The sequence below is a fragment of the Heliangelus exortis genome, chromosome 8 (assembly GCF_036169615.1).
Source record: "Heliangelus exortis chromosome 8, bHelExo1.hap1, whole genome shotgun sequence".
Taxonomy (NCBI): domain Eukaryota; kingdom Metazoa; phylum Chordata; class Aves; order Apodiformes; family Trochilidae; genus Heliangelus; species Heliangelus exortis.
The window spans coordinates 16,970,816-16,986,314 of NC_092429.1; the positions used below are offsets into that span (position 1 = coordinate 16,970,816).

The 15,499-nt window shown below is 38.1% G+C and overlaps 1 protein-coding gene across 5 annotated transcripts in view; it reads left to right on the forward strand.

Moving 5' to 3' along the window:
- RPAP2 (RNA polymerase II associated protein 2) overlaps positions 1–10,596 on the forward strand; it is a 38,363-nt gene extending 27,767 nt beyond the window's left edge. For 3 of the 5 annotated variants that reach the window (XM_071750705.1, XM_071750706.1, XM_071750708.1), the window contains exons 12-13: positions 8,011–8,160; positions 8,683–10,596. In XM_071750705.1, coding sequence (XP_071606806.1) covers positions 8,011–8,160; position 8,683 — 151 coding nt within the window. In that variant the 3' untranslated portion in view covers positions 8,684–10,596. The remainder of the gene's footprint in view (positions 1–8,010; positions 8,161–8,682) is intronic. The other 2 variants (XR_011727105.1, XR_011727106.1) reach the window with 1 other exon arrangement.
- The last annotated feature ends 4,903 nt before the right edge of the window (positions 10,597–15,499 follow it).

A 15,499-nucleotide genomic window follows, 5' to 3' on the forward strand; every position in this document is an offset into this window, starting at 1 on the left:
ATAGGATCTGCAGGCTATATTTAAACTGGACTAGAAGTAGCTTTTTTTTTTTTTCCTCTGCAAGTGAATTGCCTGTTTATTTCTGTCAGTTGCTAACATTAAAATCTGTGGGCTTTAGATTGCTTCATCTTTCATTAAGAAACAGAATATAGGAATAAATTTTGGGACATTAAAAAAAACTGCCCCTGAATACTGACTTTCCTCTTTGACTGATAGGATATGCTAACAAAGGGCCGCAAATTAGAGGATGCTTTCATTTCAGAGTTGGAAATTACACCAATCATAATTACCTTTTTCCAGTACTAGTATTTTTTAATTTAAAGGAAAACTTAATTCCAGCAATATATTTAAATAATTCTGCATTTTGTTTGCAAGTTAGATGTTTCCATTTCAAGATTGTCTGTCAAATATTAATGTGTTCTAATGGAAAATGTTCACTCTAGAGACAGTCTTTTGCTTTTAAGGTTTTTTTTAAATGTTCAGCTTTTAAGATCATGCTCAAACTACAGTTAAAAGAAACAAGTAGTGTTTTTTTTAAACTGAGACTGTGAGCATAAAAGCTAAATTACTTAAGTTGAGGCTGTAATTTTTTCTCATTTCTGAGTATATGTTAAAACAGAATGATTGTGTAACCACTTAAATCATACCAAAGGTTATGATTTTTTTTTTGCACTCCCTGATGTTGCATCTTTAGCTTACAATTACACTTACATTGTGCTTCAGATCAGCTTTTTGCTTGATGCTTACTTTTGGCTGATGGATGTGCTGTGCTTTAAGGGCTGTGGAAATCCCTGCTGTGATTTAAGATACTTTGCTAACGAAATAGCTGTCCCTAGACAAATGTGCTGCACCCAGTGATATGCTGGAAAGAGAGGGACTCTACCTCAAATTGAGCAAACTATCAATAGATTGTGAAGAACATCCAGAGTTACAGTCATGCTTTAGTTTATTCTGTCAAAATGTTTGAGCACCTTTCGGTGGGGATTTATGAAATGGGCAGAGGTGGCAAGTGCTCCAGTTAACCCCATCAAACAGGGCACTGCTACTGATTTCTGCGCTGGCGACACTCCAGGTATGTGCACCAGCAGATGGTCTGTGGGCTACAATGCATGTTTATTTCAATGAGGTTTATTGCTGATCTGTAGCACTTCTTGTATTGACTCAGTCTAGCCATTTGTCTTAAACAAAACAATAAGTTTTGTTTAATCAGTTGTGTTGGAGACTTCCTTCATAGGAACATAATTAAAATGGAATCTAAGCCTGTATTCTATAAAATTGTTATATTGAAAGAATGGCATTTCTGATCAAGAACATTTTTATTGCATTGCAAGCCCATCAAATCTGTAACATAAGAGTAGTGCAAATATATTTGAGTATTAAAAAAAAAAAAAAAAAGACAAAAAAAAGAAACCAACAAACAACACAAAACCAGAACACCCCAGTCCTTGTGTGTTGAAATTATAGCACATTAAATCAGATTAGGTTTTGTGCTATTTTGCTTCTATTTGCAATACAGTGAGTAGGAAACTTACTATAGATAGCTGCTAGAAGAGTCTTGACCTGTTGATGAAATTTAAATACCTTGTATTACAGAAACAAGTTTTGGGACTTTTTTCTAAGTAGTGACAGACACTTTGGTACTATTCTCTAGCCCACCTTTGGTCTAAGAAGTAGCACAACATGCTCTGTTTGGGCATCTACCTGTCTAGTGCAAAAGAGCTTTTTATGGGCTCCCCACTGGAGCACCTTTTGACCAATCTTCCACAGGGTCCATTTGAAAAGCAATCCCTCTTCTACCACTTGCCAGCTGACTTTGCTGCTTAAGGCTTGATCTGATCACTGTAGTATATTTCCAGTCCTTGGTACACCGTTGAATCATTTCCCTCACGATTTCAATTCAAAATTCTAGGCACAAAGCTGGGAAGAAGAGTATGCTAATACTCCTTGTAAATCTCAAAAAGCAGTTGATGTGTAAGTAATACTGTCCCAAATGCTTAAAAAAAAATTGTGGAGGGGTGGAAACTGGAAATCCTCTGGTTTTATGGCCTTGTAACTTAATTGTTCTAAGTACCAATTAATTATTCATAAACATGGACTGTCCTACATTTATGATTTTGTTTTTCCAAATCCAGAATTGGCTCTTGCACTAGTCTTGGAAGTGTAAGTTTTGAAAGTAAATTTGGCAGACTTCCAAATTAATTTCCATTATCTGTGACTGACAGGATGGTGATATTCCCTGCTTTTGAATTAAAGGCTTTGATAAGCTGCTGTGCTTTCAGAGACATGTGATCACACACACAAAAAACACTAGATCACCAACCAGTGCTTGCCAAATCCTGACAGAACACTTCAGCATAGAGTTTCCATTAAAATACTTCTTATGTCTGAATACTGGCAGTACTTTGGAAGACTTTTAAGTATCAAGGGTTTTTCTATTCAGACAGGATCCTGTTTAATGCTTTAATGTAGCTGACAGGTAATGATGGCACTCCACAAAGTGTATCCTTCCTGAGTTTTAGCATTGCTTCTCCTAAGTCAGTCCTTGTTAATGGTGTGATTTGATTTTATGCCATAGCAGTGGAGCAAATACCTTTGGTGCAGTGCTACCAGCACATTGCTGGGCTGGCTGGTTGGTCTCTTACAACATTTAATAGCTATGTTGAGTCACCTGAACTGGTACTAGAGGCTTGTAAGCATTTTCACTCTTGAGTAAATGTATGTAGTGCATGTTACCAGACTGTCAGCTGAAATGCTTGTGGGATGAGAGGATGATATTGCTCATAGCCACAGCCCAATTTGTGACTGTCCAAAGCTGGCAAAAAGTGGATTGGACTGCCTTGCAGGTAGGGACCCTTAGCAAGAGTCTTAGCTGCACTCCCTGCAGCACACAGGCATTAATTGGTGTTTCTGGGGCTTTCTGGAGAAAAAGTGCTGCCTACAGCAGCTGCCAGCTCTTGCTTTCTTTCCATGTTCTGAAATGAAAGTTCAGGAAACTTTGGCCATCGTTACTGCAACTCCATGATTCTGATAGAAGAATAGTTACCAGTCATGGTAATACATGCCATCAAAAGCTAAGTCTTAAGTGCTTAAAACAAAAAGTATAAGGAGACTGAGAGAATTAAAAAAGAAACTTCTCCTGTTGTGATGATTTATGTTGAATCATATTCATGGTGCTCTGATACCCATAACTGGCAAACAATCCTATTTTCCAAAGCATTTCTGTGGAAGAATAGGTGGTGCTTGCCTGTATCAGCATTCTGCTTTTTAATTCTGGTCTGTTTCAAGCTCCAAGATTGCCAAAGAAATGTATTGAAATAACTGTGTTCAGATCCATGGCTTCTGCCACAGTCTGCAACTTTTTTTTTTTTTTTCATTAGGGAAAGTTTTTCCATTAGAAAAAGACTGGCAATATGTTTATTTTTCTAGGAGGAACTTATTGTTATGTTGAAAATAAGCATGTGGCTTTTCTGAATATGCAAGTGCTTTGCATGATACTGGATAAAGTTACATGCACAGATTCTCAACACTTTTCATGTAATTTTAAGTAACTAATTCTGGGGAATTGAAAGGAACCCAGCTCCTAAGTGGCTGTATTCTCACCTCTGTTTTCAGGCATCTATTTCAGAGAGCTGTAACTGGCTGTGGTGGCTTTGAAAATTTAACTTTTTTCAAAGGGGATCACAGAACTCATTTTAAATTAACAGTTCAGAAAAGTTTTCCCGAAGTCCAGTATCTGAGAGGATTATGGTACTGTACAATTAGGTTGTTGCTGTTTTGTTGTTTTTTTTTTTAAAAAAAAAAAGGACATTTGCATCTTTGGACAAGAAGCGTTAGTGCTTTAACTACATAAAAATATTCATAATTTCTGAACGTATTCAGCTGACTTGCTTAAGGTACACATAGACATAAGAACAAGTTGTGCACACCACCATATTAGTTAAGGAAATTTACTCCATATAATGTGACTAACTTCTAAAAAATATTTTAATTTAAACTCCTAAATATACTTGTTAAATGTTTTTATGACTAATTCACAGAAAGGTTGGGTCTTGAGTTGAACCACTATGTAGCCATTTTTGCAGTAGCCAGATGCAATTTATTGGCTTGATAATAATAGCTTGGCCTTCACATAAATTTCATCTTTTTTTTGGGGGGGGGGGGGCGGTGTTTCCTCTCTTGAATTTTATCAATCAGATATAGTTTGACATTTTTAACACTTTTTAAACTTTACATAGACCTGATTACCATATGGTGTAAGTGAGTGTACAGGAAACGACGCTGTTTCATGAGGTCTGATATACACTGTACTGCTTTTCCATGACCTGAGCATGAACGTTTCCTTTTATCAAGTGTGCTGAAGGCCTTTGAAGCGTGGGTGTATAACTTTGGACAGTAACATTTATCATTCTGTGCTTCTGTAGGTGATTTTTATAAAAATCACTCAATCCTCTAGCTTTTCTTATTTTTATAGCTTTATTCACAAAAATTTGTTCCACGTACATGTTGAACATGTATGTGAAAGAAGTAACAGAAAAGCAGAATTTATAATTTTCTTTTCATTGATGCAGTAGCCAGATTGTATTATTGTGGTCTTAACTGTTTCCTGTTTACATTCTACATCTTTGGAAGATGCTGCAGAGTTTCAAGGCATTCCCATGATCCTTGAACTTAAATCCTGTATGTCATTAAATTGAATTAGTGAGATAGTTCTTCAGAGATAGGGTTGTTGCAGCTTTCAGTGAATTGAAGTATAATTTCAAATACTATTCTGGCTTATTTGCATAGTTTAATTTGCATGGTTTAATTCAGATGGCATTTCGTGCAAAGATGAGAGCCCTTGATGTTCTTGTGCAATACCTTGATTATACATTGGACCAGTGTAAGAAAATGGAGCTTATCACTCAGTGCAAACTAGCAATTTAAACTTGCTGCTTTTGCAGTAAAAAGCTTCTGCCTCTCTTCCAACAGCCACTTAAAAGTAGAAAAATATTGGACAATAACTGCTTTTCAAATGACAAGTTAAGCATCATTCAGATGCCAAAAAGACACAGTTTTCTGGGATTAAAGTGTTTATACATATAGTCATAAATGTTTAACACCTTATCCCATCTAGTTGCCATTTGTATTTGGGCTATAATGGCTACAATGCCTTACCCAGGGCCTGACAGGACATGTTTGTAATTCATTAAACTATGTAGTATCACAGACTGCAGTTCCAAAAAATAAAAAAAACAATAAAAATTTTAAAAAAAATAGTGTGTATATGTATTTATATATAAAAATAGACTGCTGAGCATGTGAGCTTCATGGTATAAAGCTTTTAGTTTTAGAATCACGTAAAACTGCACAGGTTTTCACACTTTTTGAAAAATAAAGTCGTTATTGGCATACTACTAAGACCAAGGCAAGAGAAGGAAACAATATCTTAAAATGCATGTAAATTTACAACATTGCCAAGAGAGTGTTTTGCAATGTTACAGCCACCTGGAACCAGCACTCAGGAAGTCATGACTCTTCATGAAACCAGTGTCTTTTCAAACGTAACCTACTTAGCCCTGAGAAGGGCAAATTGAAGATCAGTAATAATGCATCCCCAGGTCTTCCTGTCACTGTCCTGGTCTCCAGACTAACACTCTGAAATGGTCACTCTGATCCTCTATCAGCACTTCTGCTCCCCTGCTGATAAAGGATCATAATGCAGAAATCAACCTCCAGATTGTCCAGATGCCCTCTCTTTTACCAGTTTAAATAGGAACTGCTGTGCTTCTCACCAGGAAAGAAACAACTCGGTCCTGTCTGTCAGGGAGTACATAACAAAACCTAGGGGCCAAGTCCAAAAATCACAAATCTAACTGTGAATACTTCTCCTCTGTGGAAGAGTATGAAGAGCAGAGGTTGTGTGTAAGTCTCTCTCTTTCAACACCACATCCTTTCTTTGGGCATCTCTTAAAGTCCTTCTCACCAAGTACCAGTGTTTGATACTTAAATATTTAGCTAAATGTCCACACTGAAGTGGAATCTATAAGGAATGGAAAATAATAAAAAATCTATTTGTTAATAACAATTTTTTGTAAATTTATTTTTGTATCAAGGGACTCTATTTACTATGTCTTGTAAAATCCTTTGTCACTATTTTTGCATAGTTTAAAAGAAACTTTTACATGAATCTTTCTTCATGTGGAGATGGTCTTAATACCAATGACTGCAGGAAGCTTGATCTCAGTTGCTACTCACATAAAGACTTCCTGAGCTGGGAAGTTTTCAGGAAGGAGTAGACTACCTTGAATTTCTTATTAAAAGTACATAATTTCACAGACATATTCTAAAATAACTCTTTCATATATGGTGTCAGGGGCACTATTTATGTAAATACAGTATTCAATATGAAGTAACTTGCTTGGATATGAGTTCTTGTTAAGCAATCTTATCAGTGGTTGCTGTTGTAGTTACTTAACATTCTGGATAAGCTTTCATACTTCATTTTGTTCATTAAAGATTATTTTTTTAAAATTTGTGCTCAGAAAGTAGATACAGCTATTGGAACCTTTGCAAGAAAAAGAAAGGACTTCAGGATAAAAACAGATTCAGATACAGTTAAGGCATAACTGAAAACTCACAGCTCAATGTTTCACCTAATCTTCATACAGATATTATATATGCAAATTATCAGCATGGTGATATCTCCTTCCAAGCTGAAGATTGTCTTTTAGCAGCAGCATTATGCATATTTGGGTTTGAATCCTTTGAAGATTTTCTCCTCTCGCTGTTCTTGTTGATTTAGGAACTAAACACAATATTCAGTAATGTCTGTATTGTGGTTTCCATGATTTCAGGAGATAAGTAACATTCTCCTTGGGGATGTCCTCTAACACTCTATTTATTTCCTCTGTCTCTTCTCATGTATATACTTGATTCTGCTAGTTGGCAACTAATGCCAGATTTCAGTAATTGTAATTTTTTTTAAACAGTGGAAAATGGGTGAATTCACATCTACTCAACAGCTGAGAAAATCAGGCCCAAATGAAAGATTTTCTGTAAACTGTTGCTATATAACAACAGTTAATAAAGGCCAAGTATTTTTTAAATTTTAAAATGAAACTTCATGAGCTGAATTCAGAAATATGACCTTCTCCCTTCCCCCCTCTTTGATTCTCATATTTTTCTGAAGACTCTAGGACTGCAGATATCTTGAGACTTTAAGGACTTAAGTTTGTTACCAAAACAGAAAATAGTTTCACTATAGCAAATCTTTGCTAGAGTTATCAGTTTTAAAACTGAAGCTTAGTATCCCTTAAAAAACTCAAGATCAAATTAGCTTTGTTCTAGTTTTGTCTGTCTTAAAGCCTATTTTTCCAACAGTCCACTGTGTAAGAAGTGTAACTTAAACTGCTTCAAGGTACAGACTGTCAAAGATAAATGCAATTTCTGATTGCTCACTTGGTTTGATAATTTTACTGATGTCTTGTGCCCATGTGCATCAAGTAAAATTAATAATAATCAAAACTGCCACTATAAGAGGCCTCCATATGGGGAAATCTCAATTAAAGTAAAATCCATTAATAATCTGTAGTTAAAATATTCTTGCTTACTTCAAGATAGAATTTTATAGTTCTTTCGTATTTTGCTCACGCAAAGAACTGTTCAAATTTTACAGTATGAATATTGAGGAGCTTTCTGGTAAAGAAGAAAATACTGACAGATATCTTCCCTTTTGCAGGAGTGATTATATAGCATTTTGTACTTTGTTCTGAATTTTGTTTGCATTAGAAAACTAATAGCCCACTATTTTCTAATTAGATTTTTGTGTGTTTCAACACCTCTTAATAAAAATTTTGTATTTTGGTACAGTTCATGTTGTGCACAATACATACAATCCTACGTACTGTCATTAATCAAGTATGACAATATAAACTTTTTTTTTTTGCTTGCTTTTTTTTTTTTTTTTTTTTTACATGTAATGCTCAAGGTCCATTTTCTGTATCAAAATATGTTTTGGGTTTTTTTTGTTAGATTGTCCCAAGTTACTCCACTTTTCAAGAATTCTCAGACAAGCCCGAAGTACACACAGTTCCTGTCTACGTTGCTGGAAGAACTAGATTTCAGAAATGAGGATTTGGAAAGTTTAACAAGAATATTTAGAAAGGACTGCATGCTTGAATGGTCAGTCAATTTTAAGCTATTTTGCATTTCATAAAATTAAGCCAGTTAACAGTGGTCTTAATATTCAGCAGTAGCTACAGATTGTATCAGCCAGAGTAGAAAGTTACATTTTAAAGTAGAAATATATATATAAATGAGTATCATAATTTTGTCACAGTAAATGCCAGCTGCTTACTTACCGTTTTAATCTTTTGAGTGTATATAGTTTGTTCATATATAATTGGCTTGCTGCAATATTTAGAGGAATTCTTACTCAAATTCTACTACAATTCAGAAAAAAACCTGTGTGGCTACAATGGCTCACAGGGTTTTTTTTAATTATTGAACTGAAATTACTCTATTCGGTCTTTGTAATGTAATAATGAGCTAAAAGCCATAATGCTGAGATGAGCATTTTGCATTTTGAGTGAGCAAAATACCTTATTTCTGCGGGATGTGTTCAACAGATTTGATTAATATACATTATAATATTTAATTGTTAGTGTATTAACATGACTTATCTCTCTCCTTTGTTCCCCACAGAATAAAGTGATCATCTCAACATCTTGCACTGTCTGAAATAATGGCACAGAGAACAAAAGAACATCTTCAATTGTTTTAAATGATAAATGAAATTTAATGCTGAATGTATTTCTTGCCCTCCTGCTTTTTTATTTCCTTCCTGAATTAAGAATTTGGAATTCTAGTGAAGAAGCTGACTATAACAGCAGTTTTCCAGGTATGCATCAAAGCTAGTTACAGTGTGGATCATCTGAAAACTCTCCGTTTAAAATGAGTAGAAAGGAATTTCTATGGGTTTGGATTTTCCTGGCTTTGGAAATTTTCAGCCAAAATTTGTCTACAGGAATTGAGGAAAGGTGGGGGAAAAAACCTTACTACCCTGGAGTGTTAAGAGCACCTCTGCTAACTTTTTTCCAAATGCGCCAGTGCAAGGTGTAATTTTTAAGAATGATGAAGACAGTACACAAAGATTTCAGCCTGTTTATCTTCCTTCTTCTAAGAAAAGGGTGGTCTTTGAACACATGAAAAAAATATTTTTAAACAGCGCAAATTGTTACTAATTTGTATTATAAAATATATTTTAATAACTGAAACCTTGGTTTTGGCTTTCAGTACTTATTTAATTTTAAAAAGAGCTCTGTTGTTTAGACTGTGTTTAGACTTGATTCTGTCACTGATTATAAAATTCAATTTAAAACTAATTCACTAGTAATTTGCAGCAATTCTGTAATGTGGTTTATTGCATAGTTCTTAGTTCATAGGACACTGTCCTTTGAGAGAGTTGAGAAAAAAGCTAACTGGCAGTGCTTAGTCTGCAGCAAATGCCAGCACTAATTAAGGCTGAAGCAAGACTTACCAGGGCTGCTACATAGCAAGTCCGCTGAAAAAAACCCCAAAACAACAGTTTATTCCTTTTTTTTTCCCTGTAATTGGACACCAAGAGGGAACTCTGCACTTAATTAGTTTATTGCCATGTAGTTTCTTCAGGATGATAATCATGTCAAATATGTTGATTGCCCCTGACGCACAGAAGCCCATGAAGTTTTTTCCTGGAAGAATCATTGTGTGGCAGTTTATTTAGGTGATGCTTTACTATTTTAACTCACCTTGTTATGGGAGGTTGTGCATTGGTTTTGTACCATGATGGAAAACTTTTTACTTGATACATATGCAAAAAACGGACAAGACCTTAGTAAAAGATGACTTTATAGAAGACTGAGTAATGGGCATGATATTCTGAGCAAAATTTAAACCTTTAATTTCTATCTATCTGCTGCTTATTTTGGAAATAAAATAAACTTCTATTTTTAGCTAGTACTTTACAATAGATTTGGGGCAAGCCAGTGTTCTGTTCCATGTACGTTTACCTTGCAGCATAAAGATTACAGCTACCCCATGACAATGCTGCAGCACTGAGGACACCTGGAAGGCACTGCATGTGTACATCATGCTGGGAATTGGGGTCTCTTCCATCAGCCTCAGTGGCTTCTCATTTTGAAAGTTTTTATGCTTCCTGCCAGTAGTGTGATTTCTTTGGTTGGTTGGTTTGGTTTTTTGTGTTTGGGGGTTTTTTTTAGGTTTAGTCTTCAGCATTTACTGTGTCAGAAATGTATGGTCCTAATAAGGGTGAATAGGTCACAAGCCCAAATTATGGTTCACTGCAGCTGTATCTGCATTAGGAGATAAAAAAAACAAGCTTCCAGGATTTTTGCCACTTCTGTCTGCTGTGTAATAAGCTAACTCATTCTTTTCCTTTCTCTAAGAGAACAAAATAGCCATTCTCTTCCCATGACCATCTTTACCAGTCCAAGAGAAATGGTTCAATAATATGCTGGAAGTGCCCTGAAGGGATATTCTTCACTTACTTTTAATTCCTTCATCTCTCTTAGATATATACATGTGTCAATAAATGCATAAAGTGCACATATACCCAAAGGTATTGTCTTGAAAGGATCTTTCATCTTGTCAGCCTTAACTGATTGCACAAAGACCACAACTCAAGCACCAAAAATTAAGTTCATCTATGTAGTTTTCTTATGACCTTTTTTTGTAGCAGCTTAGCTGCTTGGAAGTGTTCAAAACTAGATGTCATTTATGAGTTTAAAGCTAATTCTGCCACAACTCTCTGTCCTGTAGCAGACTTCAGTCTTTCTCAACTCACTCTCATTTTTCATTTTTTCCCCTTCTCATTTTTGTTACATCTGCAGGCAGATTGTTTCCTTGTGGCCTTGCTGCTGTGGTTACTGCTTTTCCTTTTCTGTATTAGTTGAGCAGGTGAGAACAGTGACACTTGGTTCAATGCTAAATTTTAGTGACTTACTTGTAAGCTGCAGATGTGTAGACATGGATCTGGGGCTTAGGGCAGATGGGACATAAGGCTGTATTTCTGAACAGCTCTATGAATTGGTGAAGCCATCTGCTGCTTAGATCATAAGGATCATAAAGACATAGAAGTGACCATGTAAAGTGACATGGTCAGCGACCTGACTCTGTAAAGCATCTGAGCCCCTCTGGCAGTGGACCTGTAGCAGGGCAAATATGGTACAATGTTTCTTTAAACTGGGGGAAGGAGGGAAAACAGCCTTCCACAGTGTTTTGTTTTTTTTTTTCTGATGTGTATATAATGGATATAGTAAAGAATAGCAAAACACTTAAGCTTAAAGCTAAGCCTGCTTCATACAGCTTCTCAGTGAAGGAGGGATGTGTGGCATGTACCTACATAGTGCAGATAATTAAGTAATGTCAGAAAGAGAGCAGTGTTCATAAAGCCATATATACAGAGAAAGTAAAATTGTTCAAAGTTATTCAAAACAGTCTTTATGCTAGCCAGAGGATAGAGGAAAGGCTTTTTTTTATATTTTGACACAAAAGTTCAATTCACCAGCCTGTAAATGCTGCCAGTGCAAGTACTGCACTCTGTACTACTGAGTTTCACTGCTGCTGTACAGACATGAGAGAGCAGCTGGGGCTTCAAAGGCTGCATCCACACATCACACAGAAGAGTCACCTGTGTTTTCATTCTTCAGTCTCAGCAAGTAGTTTACAAAGGAAGCATCTGTTGTGCTTGGGGTGAGTGGAGGAAATAGTGGTCTAAGTCTGTGAATCTTGGCATTCAACCTGTATGTCCTACCCTTCTCTCCCCAGGTGGAGAGAGAATCTGGATGCTACAAAATTCTAGAAGGGATGAGCAGCTCATCTGGACATTAAAGTTTAGCCACCCTTTAACTTCTGGAGAGAAAAGGACTAATGCATCACAGAGAAGAAAAAGGTACCTTAGGTACCTGCCATCTCCATATACTTCAGAGAGAAACAATGCTCTTAAATTTAGGTTCTCCAAGTCATGCCTTATTGCAGTGTAGGAAGTGGGTGGTGGTAATTCCTGTGGCCCCTATTCCCTCAAGGCAGAAAGGAAGCAGATAAGTCAGCTGAGAACTTGGACCATAGTAGACTCGCTTTCCCTACAGGATGGACAAGAGATCAGACCCAGCCAGCACGGGTTTAGGAAGGGCAGATCCTGTCTGACCAACCTGATCTCCTTTTATGATCAGGTGACCCGCCTGGTGGATGAGGGGAAGGCTGTGGATGTGATCTACCTGTACTTCAGCAAGGCCTTTGACACCGTCTCCCACAGCATTCTCCTGAAAAAGCTGTCAGCCCGCAGCTTGGACAGGGACACTCTGCGCTGGTTTAGGAACTGGCTGGAGGACCGGGCCCAGAGAGTGGTGCTGAACAGGGCTGCATCAAAATGGCGGCCGGTCACCAGTGGTGTCCCCCAGGGATCAGTGTTGGGCCCAGTTCTGTTTAATATCTTTACTGATGATTTAGATGAGGGGATTGAGTCCATCGTCAGCAAATTTGCAGATGACACTAAGCTGGGGGAGAGTGTGGATCAGCTGGAAGGCAGGAGGGCTCTGCAGAGGGACCTGGACAGGTTGGAGAGCTGGGCTGATTCCAATGGGATGAGGTTCAACACGGCCAAGTGCCGGGTCCTGCACTTTGGCCACAACAACCCCATGGGGAGCTCCAGGCTGGGCACAGAGTGGCTGAGAGTCTGGATTGACAGGAAGCTGAACATGAGCCAGCAGTGTGCCCAGGTAGCCAAGAAAGCCAATAGCATCCTGGCCTGTATCAGGAACAGCATGGCCAGCAGGTCCAGGGAAGGGTTTCTGCCCCTGTACTCGGCGCTGGTGAGGCCACACCTCGAGTCCTGTGTCCAGTTCTGGGCCCCTCAGTTCAGGAAGGATATTGAGGTCCTGGAGCAGGTCCAAAGGAGGGCAACCAGGCTGGTGAAGGGACTCAAGCACAGATCCTATGAGGAGAGGCTGAGGGAGCTGGGGCTGTTCAGCCTGGAGAAGAGGAAGCTCAGAGGAAACCTCATCACTCTACAACTCCCTGAAAGGAGGTTGGAGCCAGGTGGGTGTTGGTCTCTTTTCCCAGGCAACTATCAACAAGACAAGAGGGCACAAGAGGTCTCAAGTTGTGCCAGGGGAGGTTTAGGTTGGATATTAGAAAGAATTTCTTTACTGAGAGGGTGATCAGACATTGGAATGGGCTGCCCTGGGAAGTGGTGGATTCTCCATCCCTGGAGATACTTAAAAAAGAGACTGGATGTGGCACTCGGTGCCATGGGCTGGTAACTGCAGTGGTAGTGGATCAAGGGTTGGACTTGATGATCTCTGAGGTCCCTTCCAATCCAGCCGATTCTATGATTTAGTAATGAAGTGTGCCACAAAATCAAGTGGGGCCTGCCCCTGCAAAGTGGGAATTTTTGTAAACAATACAATCCCCTTGTTCAGTTATTTTGATGGCTACTGCATCACACAGGTTTTTTTTTTAACCCGTAAGGTTTAAAAGATAAATAATTACAGTGAGTGGCAGTCTTTAGGGAAAAAAAATTGAGGCAATGTGTTGAAAGTTACACTCTAGGAGGTTACACTCTAGCTCTACAGTTTGCCTCAAGGCTTGCCGTGCTTGTGTTTATCTCTCCAGTTGCTTACAAACACCAGTACTGGAGGTGAGGTTTAGCTTAATCTAACTGGGGTAGCAGGTAATGCTGAACTGTCATTTCCAACAAACATTAAATATTGAAAACACAGAATCAGTCTCTCTTTGGCAAGTTTTAAGTTTTCATAAGCAGCAGATGGCAGACAAAGCAGGGCTAGGCACCTATAAAGGCCTCTGTTTCTCAGCTGCATATCTCTACCACCTGACAGCCAGTTGTCCTCTGATTAGAGTCAGAGGAAGTGGGTGTGCCTTCCATTAGCAAAGACAGAAAATACTATTGCTGGAGACTTTTCCTCTTGCAAGCTTTCTTTTTGTGACTTTATCTTAGAACCACTTCTCTGCACAGACTGGAGACAGTGCTTTAGGAGACAGGCTGCCTAAAAGATGCTGTAGAAGGTGAACTTTGTTATCTGTGGTGCTAAACAGGATTTGGTGAGGTGGGGGAAGAGAGCTGGAAACCTCTGTCTTCACGTAGTTCTCATTTGGGCATTCTGGTTTCAAAAAGCAAGTGAAAGCATACTTTCCCTCAGTAGCTGATTTGGATGTGTGTGATAAATGCTAGTCATTCCTCCTTGTCTGCTTGCAACTGTAGTGCAAGGAGCAAGACAACCTGGAGTTCTGGAAAAATAAAGAACTAGCAAAAGAAGAGTAATAATTAGCAAGAAGAAAGGTGAGAAGCACAAGCCCTTTTTAACTGTTCATGTCCAGGAAGAAGGGTAATAATTCAAGATATTTTTTGGGCATCCTCCTCAAAATAAGCTGTTCAGTACAGCATCATGTTTGGACCAGGGCTGGAAAGGTCAGAAACAAAGACCTCCAACTTTCTGACCAGAGTTTGAGACCTGCAAGTCAGGTTTATCTTTCTACTGCCTTGGCCACCATACTTAAGTCCTAGATTTAGAAAGGCTTATTGATCAGAGTAATGCTGTAAGTGAGGCCCCTGTAACACTTCAGACATCCAGCAGTTTGCTGGTTTTACCATGCTATCCTGCAGTTATCCCAAGACAATAGCTCCCCAGTGAGCTCCTTTTCTAAGAAAAGACATAGGTGAGTGTAAGGCAGCTACATCTCTCCACTATAAAAACTCCCCACTTAGAATTCAGTCCCCATACTTTAAGGGCAAAGTCTTTAGTATATTTTTTTGTGCTGTGATTACCTGCAGGAGTTCTATGCAAATATCAGAAAGGAAAACCAATGGTATTTAACTGAAATTAAAGTCAGCAGCAGCAGCTTCCTGGAGTGTTCTACAATTTAGTTAAAACTAATTGTCACTAGAGAGAGTTTGAAGGACTTTGGATACAGTTTTAATAAGCTGCAAACACCTGGATCAGGATTTACATCATAAACCTTGCCTTTTTGTTTTACTCAAATGAGAGTGTCAACAAATCAGGTTAATATAATTTAACAGTACAGTAGTTAAGTAACAAAAAGACATCATAATTGATAGTGTTATCTAAGAAGCCAGAACAAACTCGCTTAGAGCTGCTAGCTGAGGTCTGACTCATCTAAAGTATTTTATAGCAACCATATGTTAGGCATGTCTATCTCACCTATTATGCAGAAAAATGATAACGTTTCCTAATCAGGATTTGCCACTGAGCAGGATTTTCCTTAAACATCTCAGTGTTGCAGGCACTATCTACAGTCAGGAGAAAGTCTTTTGCAGACACTTCTGATTTGTTACTTTAACAAATAAAATAAATGGCTACAAATCTGTGGCTAGTACTGACTCAGCAAGGCTGGCTGTACTTCACAGTATAGCTGTTAATTTGCAGTTCACATGTTAAAATATCCCTTAGGAATTCCCTGTTAGAAGGGAGCCTCAGAACGCTTG